Below are 21720 nucleotides of genomic sequence, written 5' to 3' on the forward strand. Positions count from 1 at the left end.
AAGCATCTCCAGCTCCAGGGCATTGGCAGGCTGCCTGCCCTCAGCCTCCTCCCTTCATGGTGTTCAGTGTTCTTTCCTGAATAAAGCAAGGCTGAAGCACAGGGGAACTCAGAGGTCTCTGCTTAGCCTCTATGGCTGCCAATGCTACTACCTGAGGGGTAATAGGTCAAGTGGGCTTTGAACCAAATGCTGTTTCCACCCTTGGCCTTTTCCAGTATTCAGGTCCTTTTGTAAACTGGACATGATCATACCAGTTCAAAAGATTGTTACGAGGATGAATCAAAGCAAAGCACAAAAATTAGTACTTTTTGCACGTAGTAGGTAACCGCCAGTATTGTTATTGTTAAGGCTGAAAGCATGTATCACCCACTGCTGACTAAAGTGATGTGCCGAAGTGAGGACACAAAATTACACAATAATATACATTTCTTCATGTCATTCATCCTGATCCACCAAACAGCAACAACAAGACATGTTTGTGGTGCTTATTTCTGACAGAGTGATTTCTTTTGCATAGTTTCACTAGATTTTCAAAATTAGGCTGAGAGAGGCAGGTAAACCAAGATTTGTCTTCTCAGCTCTCAGGGCCACAGCCTTGCACCATTCCCAAGGAACAAAACTCCAGGGGAGCATCCATGTGGAATACAATGTGAATGGTTCTCCTAGGGCCCTGCAGAGCAGCAATGCTGCCGCTTTTAGAAGAGGAAACTGAAGCCCAGGGAGGTTAAATTAATTGTCCAAGGTCACACAACTGAGGAGGGATATTTTGGTCTTGAAGTCAGGTTATGACTCCAAGTAGTGGGGCATTCCTCCACACTGTGCGTCCTTAACTACAGTATACATATAAACACTATGATAGTGTCAAACTCTCAGTGCCCACCTCGCCCTCATCATTAAGCTTTGAGGTATGTTGGTGGGAAATCCCATGAGGCCACGGGGAGAAAAAGTCCTCACCATGCCCTAGTGCTCTGTGGCACATCACGACTCAGTCTTGCCCTAGATCTGCCATACTCCGGACATTATTTTATAGGAAGGAAGTATCTACACATCCAAGCAAATCAGGATGTGGAGAGAGTGGCCTATTTCTGCTCTCTATAAGAGTGGCTTACATGAATATTCAATAACCAGCTCCCCTAAAAAAATCTATCCATTTGTGTTGTCATCCTTTCACAATCTATGGTCGGTGCCAAAAGGCACATTGAAGTATTAAAGGAAAAAATCAGTTTGAGAAAAGTGACAGAAATATTTATGAAAGTGCTACAATTGGACTCCATGCAAAACGAGAGTGACTTCCTCATATTCACTAATCTCCAAACAAAATAACCATCAAGAAATATTAAAACACACATTTTATTAGTTTCATTTAATTTCTTAATTGCTCAAAGTCAGTTTACCCATTTATTACTGTGTGAAGTGCTTAGAGGCAAGGCGCACATTAAAGGGATTTCCATGTAATCCCCCCCTCCCAGAGGGTAAGAGCTGATCACTGTGAATCCTGATTTACGCTCTGTAACAATACCAAATGGAGGAAATGGGGATTGTAAAATGATATAGTCAGTGGTTGGGTGATACAGTAGGAGAGTGCAATTTAATAGCAAGAGAAAAATACCTAATTTTCCGTAAAAGGTATGCGAGCCTTTTTCAGGAATAGCTATTAACCAAACTGAATTTAGCCTCCTGTTTTTCTGATTATACCTATGTTAATTGATAGATGTGGAACATCTGCAAATGGAGTCTGGGAGTAGGTGTGATCATGTCACCGGGACTTGGAGTTCTGGGGACAAGAATTGCTCTGAGTATTACAGTCTCTGTGACAGTTTTTCCACCGCCAGTCTTCCTTCTTGGCATGAAAGGGTGCAGGCACGCAGGTGGAATCTGGAGGGATACTGGAAATTATCCTGGAAAGGGAAATGAGGTAGGCAGGGGTCCTAAGTAAATATCCACCAAGAAACCTGTGACAGTCTGAAGCTCTAGCAGCTTCCATGGTACGTCATAGCTGGCCTGAAACCATTGCACTCCGGAGGACCGGGAAACCCATTAGTGACCTGGGAAAGAGCTTTTGCTTGTCCTATTGCTGACACATCTCTCCCTGTTGTATGTTAGGAGCATTACCACTATTCTTAGGAGACAAAACTTAGAGCATTAGAGGAGTACAGAGGTAAGGACAGTCCTTACCAGCAACTTCTGCCCCTTCAGACGGCGCACAACCCAGACGCAGGGGTCATGCCTGACAGCATTAAAATAGTGCCTCTGTTTCAGGCTGAAACAGTTCTGATATTTGATATTCATTCTCTGCCTTTAGAGTTAGCCTGATTCAAAGAGTACACAAAATAAAACATTTTTTAAAAAGCCTTCAAGGAGATTTGTACTATGTATCCTATTAGATTGAAGGCAAAACAAGCTGATTGCAGCAGAAAAAAAAATACGGCTGCTTCAGACCCCAGCTGACCTCTTTTATATGGAAAATCTCTCATACGATTACAGAGCTAATGAGTAATTTTTAATGAAAACATTATGCCTTTGCATATATTTGTAAGCAGCCCTTCTTACATTTAAATTTACATGGAAATCAGATGAAATCTGTATATTTTAAGGAAAACACTCGACTGCTATCTCTGGCTCTTTCTATAGCTGTTCCTATCCAAAACCCAAACTTCTCAATAAGAAAACTGTAGAATTCAGTCAATCATCTGGTTGACATCAAACACGCAAGTATTTGATGATGCATGGATAAAACAGCTGAATACAAGGCAGACTCGTCCACATTTCACAGAATGTTTTGGCTTTATGCAAACAACACTGAGGAAAAAAAAAACTGAGCTTAACAATTGCTAAATAAATACATGTGAAAAAAATCTGTTTCACCTCAAGAATTCTTAAGTATTTGAAGATGAAGACAGAACCAGGATTGTTTCTGGGACCTGAATGTGTTTTCTTTTCTACTCAGAATCTGAATCACTGTGTTGAATTTGAAAATGGAGAAGCCTATATAATGCCTTTCCTTCCTACCCTTTCTCTCCCCCTCTAGGTGGAGCTGACAGGCAGCAGTGTCTTTGACTACGTCCACCCCGGAGATCACGTGGAGATGGCTGAGCAGCTGGGCATGAAGCTCCCCCCTGGGCGGGGTCTCCTGTCGCAGGGCACTGCTGAGGATGGAGCCAGCTCAGCATCTTCCTCCTCTCAGTCGGAGACCCCCGAGCCAGGTGGGAATTGCAAACCCAATGTGTGGGTTGGTGGGCAGGACCTTTGCCAAATGAGTGTGCTCAAGTTACCCATGTGAAGAGACTATAAATAGGTCTAAGGGTATTTAACAATTCCATGCAGCTTCCAGTCCCATGCAGTAATTAAATAAGGAAGAGATTTGAAAATAAGGGGACATTTTAATAAGTATAATCCAGAGATCTAATTTCAGTTGAACAATACATGTAGAAGGTACTAGTTCTTTTAGTTTCTCTTTCAAATTACTAGAGGGAAAAGCTTCCAATTTGGAATACCCTCTTCATTTTATTGTTACCATGGCTAAGTGTAATGCATTTATTTATTTATCCAGCAAAATCTGTGGCAGAGGCATTCCAAATAGTAGCTTGTGGAGAATTAAAAGTATTAGGGACTTGTAGAAATCTTGGTTTCTTTATTTTTTTTTAAGCATCAGAAGGTACTTGAAAGATGTGAACAGATAAATTAAGGCTAAAAAGAAAACAGAAATGGCTACATTTTAAACTGCCTTTCTACCCTCAGTATTTAATTAGATCAATTGTATAGAGGAATGAACAGAGGTGACATTCCTCATTGGGATTCCTTCCAGGACTCTTATAGACTTTGCATTCAGAATGTTCCCATTTTCATTGTGTTGTACTGATGATAATTTAAGTATTAGGGGAAAATCCATTTATAAATTAAACAAAATGACTTGATATCCATCAGTCCCCTAGTTCATCAAGCTGTTCAAACACGGGGAAGATTGGCTGGTCGGCCTGGGTCTTCCGAGAGCGCTGGTAATTAGATCTGCGAAGGATTTATTCTTTGCTGATTGGGGCTTTAAATTAATTGAAGTTCCACATTTGTGGTTTTGTCCTTTTTGTACTTTTTTAGAGGAGATATTTCATATTCTTGTGTGGTGGAGTGCTTGGCCAAGCAGCAGTGGTTTAAATGTTAATTTTTCTCATGAGAAGTTTAAGATTTTTTAATGAATCAAGGCCTGATTTGAAGTGCAAAGTTGTATTTGCTTACTTGGAAAATTATTTTTTCACTCTTCAAAGATGCTTGTACTTTACTTGATCTGTTGTTTTAAAATAGATTCGTAATACAAAAGCATTTTATTAGCAAGAAAAATAGAAAAACCTATGTTAAGATTAACATTAAAATAACTCAACGTCCTTCCAAGACAATAATTTGGCCTGCCTAGAAGTAATCACAATATGTTTTCTCACACAGAAGGAAAAAAAACAAAAAAAACAAAAAAAACATTTGACTCTTGGAAGTATTTTAAGAACCAATCCATTTTCCTCACTGAAGTTAACTGTAGTTTCTAGGGCATTCATTATTCTTAGCATTGGTGATCATCCTTCTCCAGTGAGCCCCACACATGAGAAAAGAGAATATTCAAGATTATTCTTTACCTTTTAAAAATGAAAACACTTTTGTTCAGGTGGAGAAGTGATATATTCTTATACCATAGCTCACTGACTTTACTGAGCAGATATGTCAGTGAGATAACTGGAACTGTTTTTTAGTCAATAGAATGTTCATATCTGGGCATATTTGAGAAACAGCACATGCAAACGGTTTTCTACTCTTTCATCCTGATGTTGGATTGGAGAACCTCTTCGTCATGACTCAAACACACAGCATGAAAGAATTTAAGTTTCTAAGCCTTTGTATGAGGGAAGGTCTTGGAAAAGTTTGTTTCCTTGAATGACAAATGCTCAAGTTTGAAAGGGTCTTCATGATCCTTTTATCCAACCTCCAACATACGCAGCCAAATCTCTACAGCAAAACCAGCAGGCAACCTTTCCAGTCTCTGCTAGATCCTGCCCCTGATAGGAAGCTCATGAACTTACAAGGCTGCCCACTCCCTTATTGAGTAGTTCTCATAGATAGTTATGCCTGATATGGAGCCCAAATCTACTTCGCTGCAACTGATCCAAGGTCTGCCCTCTGGGACCACATTTCTGATTTACTCCTTCTTCCCTATCATAGCTTCTCATATATGTGAAGTCAACTACATCAGATCCTCCTTTCCTCCTGTCACCCTTCTCCTTTCCAGGTCAAACAGTGCTAATTCCACAACCCTTATTCAATGGTGTGTTCCTAAAAGCCTCACCATCCTAGTCATCCTGCTCTGGCTGTGCTTCAGTTTGTAGGGAACCCTCTAAAAATATGATGAAGAGAATAGCACAGCCCTCTAGATATATTCTGATTAGTGCAAAGCAGAGGAACTGTCACCTTTCTCAGGATAGGCTACTATACTTCTCTTAATGCAGCCTAAGGTTAAATTTGGTCTTCTTGGAAGCTAGATCATCCTGTCAATTCATACTGAGCTTGATGTCTCCCCAAATACATGTTGACAGTGAGACTTTGGGAGAAAAAAAAAATCCACAGCCTGTAAACCAGTTCTGCTAGAGTAGCCTAGGCTAGGGTCTAAATACAACAGCAAGCCCAAATAAATATGTCAATATAAGAACTCTCATAAATCCCATGCCTTCTATGAAGCCCTAGCATGCATAAAATAACCCTAGGTACACTAGTAGAACACAGTTCTTACAGATTATTACTTCTAGATTGTGGCAGAATATATATCTCCTTCAACTGTTACCTCTCTCCTTTAAAGAGTACCTCTCTCCTTTTAGAGTACCTTTAAAGGTACTCTATCATTTAACATTGAAGTGTGATTGAAAGATACTATAAATTTACTTAGGTTTCCTTCCCCTGCCTTCACCAGCCTTCCTTTAGCCATCCTTGCTAGTGAGATTGAAAACTCTGCCTTCCATATCACTTAACTTGGGCTCATTAGCTACAGTGGCATAAGAAGAGGCTCTCTTCCTTGAGAGTGAATGTGACTCTCACCAGTAGAGAACGTTAAGCTACCTTAACCTTCAAAGTCTGCAGTGTTGGTTATTTTCTATCTTTGGCTTAAAAAAGCAATTAGATTGACTGCTCAAACACTGAAAAGCAGTGTAGGGTGCTACCTTGAATGAAATATCTTCACTAATGCAGATGATCGCTCCAAGGGAATTACTTAAAAAGTTCATGTCAGGCACTACATCACAAAGCTGCTTATGTTTCTTAAAAGCCGAAAGAATTTTAACAAGATTTCCTAATTCTTAATAACATGAAGGAACATTTTTGAAGACTGTTGTTCATTGCATCATAATCTCTTAAACTCTGATAAAACACAGATTCTTTTTTAAATAGTGGTGTAATTTAGTTGGGAAAGGGATATTGATATATGGTTATTATGAAAATGAAAGGACTAGTAGGTATGGAATTTTTCAGAAGCCCTGATGTGTTCAGCGTAGCATCACTAAATGACTGAAATCTAAATAACATTTGGCATTATAATAAAAGGAAATAAGTGACTAAACCAGCCTAAGAGGCAGTGATACTATGCCACAATAGGAATTCTGTGTCTTTGAACTGCCAGCCCTGAGATTGTCTTGTCCTGACTCAGCCTCAGGACAATGGAGGAGAAAAAAAGATCCATTGACTGTACAGCAAACCCAAATAAATATTTTATAGGTATGCACATTTTTTAACAGTTTAGTCAATGTATTATCTCAGAGAAATCTAAAGTCAGGCAAAAGATAAATGAGTGGCCTTGTTTAAAATGTTATAAAGTCCAAGAGTGCCTATTTAGGGGTTGATTGGAACATTTTGGAAGAGACTGCCCTTTGCTGTCCTGCAGGCTCCCGCAGTATGAGGAGCACAGAACCTCCGACAAATGGCATTTGGAGGGTTTTCTTTTTGCAGATCTGCTTGTGCCTTTTCATTATTACTCTTAATGATTCTGCCATCTTGGGATTATGAGTACTATCCTCGTCTTCTTCTTAAATTTCAGTGCCATGCCTTTTAAATGCTTAGTAAACAGAAAAGCAGCTCTCTTAAGAAATCCTGGAGGAACTTTAAAACTCTTCCTATGTTGAAGGCAAATAGTAATATTCTCTATATTAGGCTGTAAAAGTGTTGTGTTTTACTCCTTCTTCCTTCTTAGTAAACAGCTTTATTTTTTCCAATTATAAAATTAATTCAGGCCCATTGTGAAAAATTCAGAGAAAAAGGAGTAAAGACCACCACCATCCCACTATCTAGAAATAACCATTATTACTCATATACATGCACTACGTACCCTCCTAGATTTCGTTTCTGTTCCTGTGTATGTAGGTATGTATGTGTTTAATGGGGTTTTTTGTATTTCTTTCTAAAATAAGATTGTAATGTATATACTTCTGGTAACTAGCTTTTTCATTTTCACGTTTCTCTAAGTTAAAATTCCCTTTCTGTCTCCAGTGGTTTGCTTCCCACCAACGAGTGATCAGTTTCTTCTGTAGGACCCCTGTCAGGAAGAACATGCCTGGATCCTGCTTCAGAGAGAACTCAGCCAGGGCAAGGGGCCCTTGTGGCTTTTTGGGTGGGTGTGAGCTCATAGAGGGGAAAATCAATACTGTACCAGGATTTAGACAATTTAGCAAAATGCATGAGGCAGTACTTTGGATGATGAATAACTACAGCTGCATGGCTAACCCATTGGTTGTCTAAAATATGGGTTATCATGTTTTGTCTAAATTTTCAGGCAGAATCTAGCCTGTTTTGTGGCATTAGGATCATCATTATAGTAGTATAATTTTTATGCTATTATACCTATGCTACGTCCCGAATGTTTTTAAGGCCAGCAAAATGGAAACAGTAGAGTACTTGCCTGAATGGAAATAATCTTCAGTTTCAACTTATGCCTCTGTGCTGTGGTAAATTGCTATCTACTCCTAATTCTACAGAAACAGGAGCTCAATTCCTCTGACATCATTAGATGATTTTCACAGTAAGAGGTATAATTAGACGAACAAATGTCTAGGAATAACCATAAAGAATGTAAAAATTTATCTGAGGATCAGATCAATATTTTGTATTAAAAAACTGCTTGGATATGAGATATACTTGTACTTCTATGGGTGAATTATTTACCATCTGGTATATTGTTGTGGAGGGATTTTTTTCTGTTGGGTCAAGATTTCTATCAATGAACTGAATTTAGAAGTTAGGCAAGGGAAACCATCTTACTAACCCCACATTCAACCCCGGTCCCCAGACAATGTGACTGTATCTACAGCACTTTCTGCTGTACTGCAAATGTCAAACAGAAGGTGTAATGGATTTAATATTAGCGCTGGCCAAGGTGTTGAGGGAGCTGTTAATAATGTCACTCCAGTTATTGATCTGAAGCCTTTAAAAATCAGGGAAAAGTGAGAGATCCCCTACTGGGGAAAGGCATACAGTGACTGATTTTTATTGCCAATATATCTACATATAGAGTAGCAACTTCCTGGAATTATGTTATCACCATTAATCCCATTGATAACTGAGATTTTTGGAGTCATTTTATGGTGAGATAATATCATGGAGACTGCTCAGCATGCTCATACTAAAAGATTGGACCAAGTTCTTTTATACAGAAATAGGGCTCAAAATTCACATGATGAGTACAGCATTCATACAAAGTGTCAAATGATAGAAAGTTCATTCACACTAGATTTATACTTGATGACAGAGTTAGAGCTATTGGAAGGGTAAGTGACAAAGAGTATAGTCAGTAGGATGAGTGGTATGCTACTTTTGCCTTTCCAGAATTCTGAATACAAACTGTGGTGACTAACTTAAGATAGAAATGGAATTTGTTTGGACAATTAGTGTACCTTTTCAGGAAATTGCTAATCCTTCAATCTGAATGGCAGTTTGTATACAATGAAATTCCTGCTTCCCATAGTCCCCAACTAATAAATGAAATTAAAATGTGTAATTTATGATGAATGTTTATCAAACTGTAAACACACATTTAATTTCTTTCCATATTCATATACTATAGGCAAAGATAAATCCATCAGATAAAGTGCCATAGTGATCTCTGATGGACTGATTTAAAATGCATCCCTACTGGGGCTGTAGCAGTGATCAGGACAAGTTCATGAGTACTCCAAATCGGTCTGACTTCTATTAATACCCAGGTGTGCCTGTATGTAGCAAATCTAGTAGTCAGAAAGCAGCCTCACTACTAATCCTTTTGTGTAACCCAAAGAGATCATCATTTAGGCATAAACACAGCTTTTATCCAAAATTGTCTGTTTCTTAACTATGTCATCATTAAGAACTTACCTTCTTGCCAATCCTGAAATGAAGATGATGAGTGCACTCCAAAAGCAAGCCAGTGCTCTTACAAGGACTGCCTTGCCAAACCTAGAATGATTCTTTTGCCTCAAAAAAGCTACCTTGATGCAGTACCATTTTTTCATGAGCAAAGTAGGCTATTTTTAAATGTCACCTGTATCCCCAGCTAAGCTAAACACGATCCCCTGGAACTGCCACAGAAGGGAAAAATATTCTCCATTGCTTTTTTCTGGTATGCAAGGCCTAGGCATACTTATCACCTTAATTTGTGTGTGTTCACACTTTGGTGTGCTTGTGTGTAAAATGAGAACATTTGCAAAGCAAACTGTACTTTTAGAATCTTGCCTGAGGGAGCTAAAGAAAAATCAAGTAAAATCTCTCCTTCCCACTAGGCTCTCCTGGCCCAATAGCTGAGCTCCACCCTTCCAGGCCAGCTCCCAGAAGGCACAGCTGCAACCCCAGGAATCCTTTGGGACCTATTCCTTGACCCACACGTTGATGATGCAACTAGCTACAGAAGGGCAGCCTCCCTTTTGTTCCCAGAGAAGATGTTGGATCTTTGCACAGTTCTGCATGCCATTCTGAAACTAACTTTCTCTTTCAAAATTTAAATCACAGTGGTTACAACTCAGAAAAAAAATACAGCTTTTATATAAATTAATACAATGATATTTGCAGGGTAGCAAATGTTTTGTTCAATGATAGAAGCACAGGCCTCTTATCAAAATATACAGTAGGTTCTCTCAGTTTATATGCAGCATTCTTTTTCCAAATTCTCTATTGAAGGTTTAGGAAATCAATTTTTTAAACGCATTATTTTTAACAGTTTTTTCATATAGCTTTCTAGGTCATAATTTTGACTTCTCTTTGCCGATAGTGATAGGGATATATTTTTCAAGTTTCTACAATGAAACCCAAGACAAGCTGTTAATTACGACCTGTTTTTCCTCATTTCAAAAAAAAAAAAAAAAAAGGTGGCCAACTTTGTCATTGGATAATTAAAAATTATAAATTCTATTTCTATAGCTCTTGCCTTGAACAAAGTACAAGTTATTTGCTTTTAATACATACCACTGCACAGAAATTTCATCCCTGTCCAAATTATACCATTCTGAATTCTTCATCTGCACTAAACAGCAGACTTATGAAGGATCAGTTACCTAGCATTGACTGAGCTTTGCAGGGTGCACAGATCAGAAGAGGCAGAACTGGCTGGAAATCATTTCCACCCCTAGTGAGCAATTTACTCATGATTGCTTGGGGAAAATACTGGAAATATTGCTTCTGTGTAAAGTTTGCAACTTCCAGTTGTCAGCTCTTTGCCAACCGTTATTCCCAAGTATAGCTTTAGCAACAACGCTTACCCAGGCCACTGTGATAATGGTTGGCATTCATATCCTCTTGGTGTATGCAGAGCACAGAAACCACTAATTACAGGAGTTAATTCACACCACATCCCTCTGAGGCAGCTCTCTGTGTTATCCTTGTCTTACAGCTGGAGGAAAAAGTGATGGAAATTCTAAGTGGCTCACCCCAAGCTTCACAGGTTAGTTTTGTGGCCAAGATTAGAGGAAAGGGTACAATATTAGGGTTGCAGCAGGTAGGAAGCCTAGGAACTAGATGGAAAAAGAAGATAGATAGGTCCCTAGTAGAAATTGAAACAGAGGAATTTTCTCCAAGGGGATTCTGAAGTTCAGAGAGAAACCTAACTATCCTCTTATGCACATATTTCATTGTGCTGTGGTTTTTTTTTTAAACAGTCTCTTACTTAGAACTAAAATAATCTATCTAATCCTTTTTCTTTGCTCTCATTTTTTTTTTTTTCTTTTTTTTTGAGATGGAGTCTCACTCTGTCCCCCAGGCTGGAGTGCAGTGGCACAATCTCGGCTCACTACAACCTCCACCTCTCAGGCTCAAGTGATTCTCCTGCCTCAGCCTCCCAAGTAGCTGGGACTATAGGTGCACACCACCACACCTAGCTAATTAGAGATGGGGTTTCACCATGTTGGCCAGGCTGGTCTTGAACTCCTGACCTCAGGTGATCTGCCCGCCTCGGCCTCCCAAAGTGCTAGGATTATAGGCATAAGCCACCACACCCGGCCTCTTTGCTCTCATTCTTGCATTTAAACTCATACCACACTGATCAGTAAGTAGCATCTGAATACATTATAGGCACAGTTCAACCCTAAGTAAGTCACTTGGTCTGCATCAGCCATATGCCTCCCCAGCCAGGATCATAGCCAACATCACCCGTGTGCACTTGGACTCTGCCCTGTGTCGGCCAACACTGGGCCAGATTCCGTGCAATTTCTCTGGGCTCTTCCTTTCAGAACCAGTCTTCTAAGGCAGGTGTGAGATGAAAAAGAGCAGGCAGAGCAGAGCAATGGTGTTCATCAGGAGGTGGACATGTCCCACTGGAGGGATCTGCTCATGAAACACAATCATGGTTTCTTGGGACCCATGGGAAACACTGCCCATCTTCTATTAGTAGAAGAATTAGCTTGAGGGAAGAACTCGTGTCTTTTCTCTAGTTGTTATTAACTAGAATGAATTTTCATTCAAGATTCAGACCCACTTGCTAACGGGGATTGTGTAGATTATTCAACAACCATTGATTGAATGTCCACCACGTGTCAGACATACAAAACACGGAGGAAATAATGACGAGGCTCCCCACCTCCCAGGAGCTGACCATCACGTGAGGGGGACAGATGAGTAACACGATGCCGGAGCGTGGTAATGAGGATCAGGACACTATGGCACGTAAGTAGGATAGCATCATAGCGCACACCACCGCTGCCAGCAGTCTTGGCAGAGCTATCTCAGGCTTAAAACTTCAACCCTAAAATTAGTAGCCCAGAAATTTTGCTTATTTGGGAACACATTGCTTTGGAATGCCCAAACATATCAAGACCATGATTGATTATCAGGGACTGATGGACGTTATCAAGGGTTTTTGTTCATTTGTTTAATTAGCTTAAAAATTGCCTAACACAGCACCTGCTGCATGATAGGTTCACAGAAATACTAGTCCCTCTGCCTGTTGCTTTTTCTGGCTCTGTAGGAGTGTCCTGAGTGAGAAGTACCCCAAACAGCCTCCCTTCCATTTATACACGGCAGATTTCACTAACTGAAATTCAGGAAATTCTAACTTTGGAAAACGGTACTGATGCTTTTAGCTTTGTCTGCTCAAAGTATAACTTGTTGCAAATATTCTGATAACATTAATGATATATTAATAGCTTTCATTATCTTTTACCTCTATGTTCCAATTACAGGAGTGGGCGTTTATGAGTAATTTCTTTTTCAAAATGACCCTACACCAAGGTTAGAGATGGTAAAGAACTTGCCCCCACACCAGAGCAGACACTGGACCCAGGGTTTGAACTCAGGCCATGTTTTTATTGTAAGCACTTTGCTATGTGCGTATAGAGAACAGGAGAGGTAGATGTGACACCTTCCATTAGGAAACGGATTATTATCATAGACGATTTATACATAGTCGACAACTAGAGAAGAAAGGAGGAGCTAGTGCTGCTATCCTCAACTGTGGCATAAATATGGTAAAGAAATCAGTGAGCAGCTCAATGATTGCAGGCTGGCCTTGATGAGGAGGGATGACCTACATAGCCTGCATGAAAACCAACCTAACAGCAAAAAGGTAGAGATGATCTCCCAGGAGACTCATCCCAGTAGCACAGTGGGAGTGAGCGTGCTGCATTTGGGAGGCAGGAAGGAGCCCTGTCTTCTTCACTGAGGCAAAGGTGCATGCTTATCCAGAATGGGCCCAGATCAGGGAGGAGCTGGGGTGCCAGGGTAAAGAATCTAAGATCCGTGTGCTGAGTTCTGAGTATGACTCATTGAAGAGAACAGTGACCCAATGAAAACGTTATTTTATTACTTATAGATTCAAAAAAGGTTTAGAAGGAACCTTCCTTGAGGATCATATTTTACGAGTACCCAAGAATTCCTGAATCCGTTGGGCAACGCAGTTGCTATTACTCATTGACTACTCACCACGTGTCAGGCACTTTGCTAAGCCCATTATATGCATCACCTCATTTATTTCTCACAAAACAGTGTTGAAGATGTTATTATTTTTCCCATTTTACAGATGAGTGGCCTAAAGAACAGAACAGTTTTTTAAAATTGTAAAAGTCATACAGATAGTAGGTAGGGAGTCTAGAATTTGAACCCAAGCAGACTGGCACCAGAGCCCCCATACTTAACCCTTCCTCCAGTGTGCTTCTAAATAGCCCATCTAAAACAGCTGTCCAACCCCTGCGCCTGAGACCACCAGCAGCTAGGGATGCTGGCCATCCTTCCCAGGAAGCTCTATTTGAGTAGTCTTCCCTATAACATAGGAAACTTATGTTCACTGGCCTTGATACTGGCTCATTTATTTTTATAAAAATGTACAGGATGGGTTGAACAGAGAAGACCAGAAACAACAAACAAAAAAAGTCATTTAAGAGATTATTTCTATAATCCAGAAGTGAGTGAATAGACCTTGAGAAGGGACATTTTTGAGAGGCCTTGCAAAGGAAGAAATGATGATTTGGAATTAAGATAACATTTAGAAAAAGACAGAAATATGCCTGTGGTCAGTCTGTAGCCAGGAGCTAATTATTAACGCTCTAGAAACTATGGAAGTCTTAAGCTTTCACACATGATTGGAATTGATGATGCCGTCTGTCCACTGTCACTTTTTTTTTTTTATCAACTGGTAATAAAATAGGGGAAATTTTGAAAATTACAAAATTACATATGCTATTGATCATGAACTATTAATATGTAAATATGCTTAGAGTTCAAAGCTGCTTCTTTACACTTTCTTCAAGTATAGTGTATGTCTTAGGTAAAACATCAGTCTGCTAGCCAGTGTCTCTCACTCGTCAGAGGGCATCCTCTCCAAATAAAAACACTAACAAGAATATTCATAAAACTGACGTCAACAGAAAGGATTTAAACTCTACTTACTCTCCTGTGTCCAGCCATCTCTTTGTTAGACACAGCAGGGGTTGATGTTCGAGGGAAATCAAAAGTATCAATGGATTGTCTGAATTACTGTTAGTCAAAATTAGGTAGAAACTCAGTTGATAACTTAAAAGTGAATTTAAAATTTGAACAATATTTAGGAAAATACTTCCCATCTCACAGAATGGGAAATTTTACATTTCACACCTAAAAACATAGTTGCATGTCTATAGTTTAGATACACAAAACATTCACTCATTCTTTCATTTATTCTTTACTCATTTAATTTATTGTGAATGCATGCGCCAGGCTTTGTCCTAGATTCTGGGATGGGGTAGTTCCCAAAAATGTCTCTGCTCTCCCAGAACCTGTAGCTACATAAACCACCTCCCAATAGGAGTCAAAAAATTTTCTGTAGAAAGATTCAGTTAATCGAGGTCTCCATTTTATACATGCTAGGTAAATCTATATATCAGTTTGTAATGAACCACTTGGTCTTCTCTGCTTTCTAAAATGCACAGCTGATGTAAAGTCTAAATACAGCACTTCCAAAATATATTCCTCCTCGTAACTGCTCTGCAAGATGAACTTTTTTTTTCCAACTCTAATTTTAGGTTCAGAGGGTACATGTGCAGGTTACATGCGTAAATTGCACGTCACTGAGATTTGGTGTACAAATGATCCCATCACCTAGGTGGTGAGCATAGTACCCAATAGGTAGTTTTTCAGCCCTTGCCCAGAAAGAGAGTTCCCCAGTTAAACGACAAAGGAAAAAACTTGGTAGCACATGTTCTCACTGGAAATTGACAATGAATGTTAGCTTAGTGAAAATTTGAAGTTCACGTAAGATCAATAAACCTATGTTTTGAAACTAGCCTTTCCCAATGTGTTTGACTGTGGGAAACTTTTTTTTTTAAGAGAAACTCTTACTAATATTTCAAAAGCACATGATTAAGCACTGTACATGATATTGTTTCTACTAGCTGGATGCCACCTTCCCCCATCCATGCCACTCTCTTCTTCCAAGACCCACCCAATGCAAGCAGAGTCACAGATGGGCCATTCTATTCGGAGGTTAAATTTTCCAGTTCATTTGGTAAATCTCCCAAAGGTTTCTCATCAGTCCTCAGGGTGTACTTCAAGCTTTCCCAAAAGTGAGCTCCTAGATGAATCTAGTAACTAACTGCAAAGTTTTAAGACAAGACCTGTCAACTCCGAGTTCCAAGTTTTTACGCTTTGATCTGAAGGCTCTCACGTCTCTTTTCCGCCCTGTCCTACCTATTCTTCATTTATGTAGGCAGAGCACAGAAGTCTCTGGTTTTTCCATCCATGATAATACACCAGTAGATTTTGGTGCAAAGATCTGATTATGGCTGCCCAGAGCAGTGCAGTGGTGGTAATCAGTTACCAGGTTGTTCTATCTGAATTGTAGGAATTCAGTTAAATTGCACTGCCTATATTATAGACTGACTTTTAAAATCTGCAGTCTGGTTAACTTGCAGGTTACCCTAATAATTAAGAGTTACTGTATATGAAGATGACAATCCTGACCGACATTTGAGGACATACTCCTTAAGCTGGCTCTGTACCAGGTACAAATATGTAGGACGTAGGGCCTTAGAACCAGACAGCCCATGTTGTGTTCACCTCCTGACTCGGTCACTTACTATATATGTGACCTTGAGCAAGTTAACTTACATGTACCTCAGTTTTCCCATTATAAATTTTTAGCCCTCTGGTCTAGATTGGAGAATAATGTAGGAATGATCACCTGTTGGTTTTATCTTCAAATGAATTAATATATTAACACGTCTTATAAGAGTATAATGAGTTTAATACATACAAAATGCTTAAAACGGTAGTACGGCACAGAGTCAGTGTTCAGTTAGTATTATTATAAATTCTGTTGAACTAAGCATCCTCTTGTTACCAAGTTTATTCCTAACGGAAAGGCTGGCCAGGGGTTAGGTGATAGGAAATTGGCATCTAGGCATGAGAAGCTTAAATTTGGGCTTCACTGACACAGTGCTCCAGTTACCTGAAGGGTCCAAATTCTACACAAATCGTAGTACCCAAAAGATATGCTCCTGAAAAAACACAGACCCATAGACATACCCACAGATACACACATACACCCTACATGAGGTCCTTTTGTAAAGACTCCACTCTTCTGGAAACTGATAATTTACCTGTCCCTAACCTCTATAATATACAAATTCTGTTTTGCAGATTCACATTTTTTGTACGCTCAGTTTTCTTACAGTTTAACAGAGATGCATAATGCTTATTCTCAGAGGTCCATCCCACTGCTCCTAGCTTCAGCACACCAAGATACACCTGCTGACTTCCCTTTTTCTAAGGCTAGCTTGGAGGCTGGCCAGTTCCAGTTTAGCATAGACCTTGATGTTAGTCTCCAAGGGTTTGCAGCTTCTAGCCCGGCCTATTAAAATGTGTTCTGGCTATAACCCAATAATTTAGCTGATGAATAGTGTATATGATGTGCTTGACTGATATTTTCTCTTTTTATCTGGCTGGGCCATTGTGATATGACCACAGCCACAACGCGGGTTATGTACCATGAAAAACTAAGCAAGCCAGAATTGGACATTGGGTCTCCGCAACCTATGGCTCCTTTACTATCGAATCAGCTTTCATGCAGCGTTCCGGTCTGTGCTGGAGAATGGTGTGGCGGTACTCAGTATTGGTTTGAACTTTACGTGAAGCAATTTATTTTGTGTAGGAGGACTTCAGTTCATCACTAATCTTGAGAACTAAAATGAGTGTAGCTCTGGTGGAATGCATCTGTAAAAGCAAGAGAGATGCCCAAGTGCCCTGGCCATAGGTACTATATATGGACTTAAATAAATAAATTAAGAAACTCATTTCACATAGGCCACAAAGCAGTCATGAGATGTTAATGACTTTTAGTCACTGCCAACCTGGACAAAATTCAAGCCAACGACCTATGGGTGAAAGGCTCTATATATCCCATTACCAATCCCCCGAGCCATCCAGTCGCACCTGACAAGATATTTTATCATACAGAGTACAGTGCAGTGCAATAGTCCAAATTCCTATACTGTCAGAAAATCTTCTACTATTTAAAATAAAAGAGAACATGTTAAAGAGAGGCAGAAACCCTAGTTTCTCAAATACAAGAGTCATTTCAATTAAAAAACATTTTGGAAGAAGGAGACGGGTCTGTATACACGCATATATAGTGTTGAAAATTTTAATTCTAATATTTTTCATCATGTTTACTCCACTGCGTATTTGATTCTGCCTCTGGATATTCAGTAAACTTGCATATTTTGGAGTTCCATTAAAAAAGTCATTATTTTTAGTTTAACATTTGTTAAAAAAAAAAAAAAGGGATTCGTTAAGCCCATGGTGCTTTCTTTCCTAGCTTGTTTTTAAGTGTCATAAATAAATGACTTAAATGTCCCACAAGATGAATGTGCTTTAATCATCTAATGCATTCATTTATCCTAAGCCTTAACCTTAGTCCTAAATTAAGTCTGTTGCAAAAACATAACTTCATCAAAAAACACCCATCAATCCTACATGGTTTTGATAAGCACATTTTAAAAACATAAGCAATCAGACAGTTGTCAATCTGGGTGAAGCCCAGTTCCATTTAAGAGTTATTCACCAGCAGCTATATTTTATGCCCACGCCACCAATAGAATTATAGAAAAGAATTGCTGGTATTTGGGCCTTTGCTGAGAGTTTATATTGTGAAATTGTGGGATGTGGAGATACAGTTTATAAGAATATAAAATGGAACAAAGACCAGACAAAAGATGATCCTCATTCCAAATCAGATACATTCTGTTTTTGTTTTTGGAAAATATTAATAATTTGACAATGCCATAAATACATTAAAATTTTATAATCCCATATTTAGTGAATTGCGTGTCATGCCTTTGATTAATTTTCATTTGTTCATGGTCCTAAAAATCTGTCAGAGAGTCTGGCTGCTCAGAGCTCATACATGAGTAATGATCATGGGAAGGTTTGGTGCAAGGAGAAATGAAGTGAAAATGTAATGGAATAAACACTTGACTAAATTGGGTACTTAATACCTCATAACTAAGAATTCACAGAATTTGGTGAAATCTTAGCTTTGACAGGTGCCCACTTTAATTTCAAATTAATTCTTATGTCTTTCATTTGCCAACAGTACACTTTCATAGTAAGGCAAAGAAAACCTTCCCGTTTTTCCACTGGCTTCCTTGGGTTCTGTAGAATTATTAGCACAGAGCCCCTTGGGGTTGTTGAATGCTTCCCTCAACCCCCAACTGGGGCTTTAAAATTTTTTAAAAATAGATAAGAGCATTCAGCAAATAGCTACATTGAGAATAAACTCAAAAATTATCACCAAGGCCCTTCCTCTGCCACAATTTGTCAAATCTGCTGATAGGAAACAAATTCTATTCATAAAGATTTTATTTGGTGGGGGGGGGGTGCTCTTGTGATTTGGTAGCAATTCAATTATAGTTTTGTGAGATAGTGAGCCCGGAGAGGGAATCCAGACTGACAAGAAATATGACAGGACAGTTACAGAGTGTTTATGCAATTAAACTTTCACTGACAATACCTGCAGAATGATGAATGCGTGGGCGGAGGTATGTGAGCGCAGGCAATGCCCCACAAGTATTGCCCATTTTTCATTATTATACAACTGTTCAGATCTTTCAAGAACAGACTGAAGTGAGGTGGAAAAGAGAGTGCTGTTCTGCAGCATGTTAACCAAATGCCTTTTTAAAAATCCCCTCCCTCCAATGGGTCTTGATGTGCCAGGTGATAAAAGAACATCTATTTTAGAAAAATGTTTCGAAAAGATTAAGATTTACCCTGAGCTTGACATATATTAATTTTGGATACCAAAAGAGGTTTTTATTCTTTTTTCTGTCTGCAACTTTATATCATTTCCCAACTGATAGAATAGTGCATAATTAAACTGTTGAGTTATTCATTTTATGCAAGCAGGTGCAAAGGGCACTATAAAAGTAGGATTTTACTGATGGTAGATTAAGAAAGAAAGGAGAAACTTAAAAGCCTTTTGTAGAGAACCACAAAAGCTTACAGACAAGATTAATTTGGTTGGGCAAAATCTGTATTATATGCCTTGGTCTTCCAAAGATATATGAAATCAGGAAAGTTGCAGGATTGCAGAGCCTCTAGGAGACTAAGCAGAGTTTTTCAACTTAACAACCCTTATTTGGGGTATTTGTGTGAGACTATCAGTTTTTGGTGAGCTTTGGGGTTTTTTTAAACAAGGTTTTTAAAACAAGTGTTTAAGTAGCCCAATGTCTTAAAAAAAAAAAAAGAAAGCTTTGAGTTAATTTGTGTAGACCTTATCGTAGCAAAATCAGCAGTGCCCGGAATAACAACTGAACTTGTAGCAAAGTGAATTCTTTCAGATCCCAGAGCTTGGATGATTCATTGTGTGGAAATGAGAGCAAAAACAGTTCTAGCATGTGGCACAGAAATGCAAAGCGCTGAAGTGAAAAACCACATCTTCCTTAATATTTATACATTGATTGAAATTAATGAGATTTACTGGAGTAAAGGAATTATATCCATCCTTCAACTGTTCATTCACTGATTTTGACCTCTGGTAAGCTACCTGTGGCATCAATTTGTTGTTTTTGTTTTGTTTTGCTTAATGATTTATGCTTCTTTGTTAACATTCTTATTCCTTTGGGGGACCCTAAAAATCTTGAATCTTTACATGGAAATAATCAACTGTTAGGACCAATCCCTGTTTTTGCTTTCTATAGTTGGATCCAGACCCAAAGTCAGAAAGCTACAGTTGCATGCCTACCTAGATGACTGTTTTCCTGGACTGAGTTTGTGGTTCAGTGTTGACCTTCCGCATACCCATGTGGAGATCATTACAGATCAGACTCACATCTAGAGACTATGTTTACATGATCCCATCAGTGTGGTGAATTCAGTGAAATAACTAGTCACTTCGACAGCAACAAAACTCAGTCAACCTTATTGCACTAGGAGTTGACCAGCCATTTCTATCAAAATGATCAATCCAGAAGTCCTATACAAACAGTAGCGTAAAGATCAGTTTCTTGTAATTATCTCTTTTGCCAAAGAGCTGCACTCTGACAGCCAAAAAAAAAAAAGCCTGATTTTGTCAGATGTGATTCTTAATATGCACTAAAATTGATAGTTAAAAAATATTGTTTTCACATTACTTAGGTGTTAAAATTACACAGTGGTGTTCCTTTATTTTCAAAAACCAAACCTAATCCTGTTAATTCAAAGTGAATAACAAACAGGACTAAGACTTTTTCCCAAGTTGTTACATTTATTCAACCTGCTTGTGTTTTGTTCTTCATCATAATTATTTCCAAGTCAAATCTGCACTGATTTCCTTGCGGACCTGCGTACCTCTGACTAACTTAAAGAATTGAGCTGGGATAATTCACACAATTCCTCAGGGGTCATGTTCACTGTTTTTTTTCAAGGACATTTTTATTACAAAGCTGATGAAATTTGCATATTAATTCATTTCTTTCAATTTTTTAAGATTAAATGTTGTCAACATGTATCAGTGCAAGGCTCTGACAGTGCTGATGAAATGGGTCAGTCAAGCTTGAACATTTAGAGTAATGCAGCCATCTGCAACCCCCTTGCCCCTTGTGGAGTTCCGTGCTACCATTGCAACTTGATTAAAAAAAGTTTTATTCAATGCAGGATATTAAAACATTATCTAAGAAATGATATGTGTTAGTCTTTCCATTTACTCAGAAAGTGAATTTGACAACAAAACTGATCTAAGGAGAGCTGTGCTGATTTGGAGTTAGTGTTCTGTCAATCTTAATTAAACGACAGCCAAAAAGCCCCCCAAAAAGTTTTAAGTTTAGTAAAAGGACCTTAGGAAGGAACCTGCTATAACACTTCCTCTCCTGGTGTGATTTAGTAGTCAAAGGAGCTCTTCCCATTGGTATTCTACACAAGAAGTGATAATGGGGAAGTTTGTAAAATGTAGAGAATGTCAGAGATCTGCTGTAACTTATTTCTTGGTGTCTTCACAGGTAGACCTGCCCTTTATTTTTTTACAAAGCTAGTAAACATGAACATTAATTGGTCAGATCTAAAGCTGTCACAAAATGGTACCAGTGTTTATATGGAGATCTTCATTTCTGTCTACATTCCCAACTTGAACATTAAGTTATATTGATTGATCCAATTTCCTTATAGTCAAAACAACATCCTTCCATCAGATACTCTGAGACAGCAAGACCACCTAAGTGAGAAATCCCTTTAAGTGTTACATCGCCTTTCTACGTGACCCCTGATGGCTTTTCCAGATCATTTAATTCTCTGTGTCTGCTTTTTTGG

The 21720-nt window shown here is 38.9% G+C and overlaps 1 protein-coding gene across 7 annotated transcripts in view; it reads left to right on the plus strand.

Moving 5' to 3' along the window:
- The window catches only part of NPAS3 (neuronal PAS domain protein 3), an 871327-nt gene that overhangs the window by 741306 nt on the left and 108301 nt on the right, over positions 1–21720 (plus strand). For all 7 annotated transcript variants that reach the window (XM_030813243.1, XM_030813218.1, XM_030813234.1 and 4 more), the window contains one exon: positions 3029–3203. In XM_030813243.1, coding sequence (XP_030669103.1) covers positions 3029–3203 — 175 coding nt within the window. The remainder of the gene's footprint in view (positions 1–3028; positions 3204–21720) is intronic.

This window comes from Nomascus leucogenys, chromosome 1a (assembly GCF_006542625.1).
Source record: "Nomascus leucogenys isolate Asia chromosome 1a, Asia_NLE_v1, whole genome shotgun sequence".
In the NCBI taxonomy this organism is placed as follows: Eukaryota; Metazoa; Chordata; class Mammalia; order Primates; family Hylobatidae; genus Nomascus; species Nomascus leucogenys.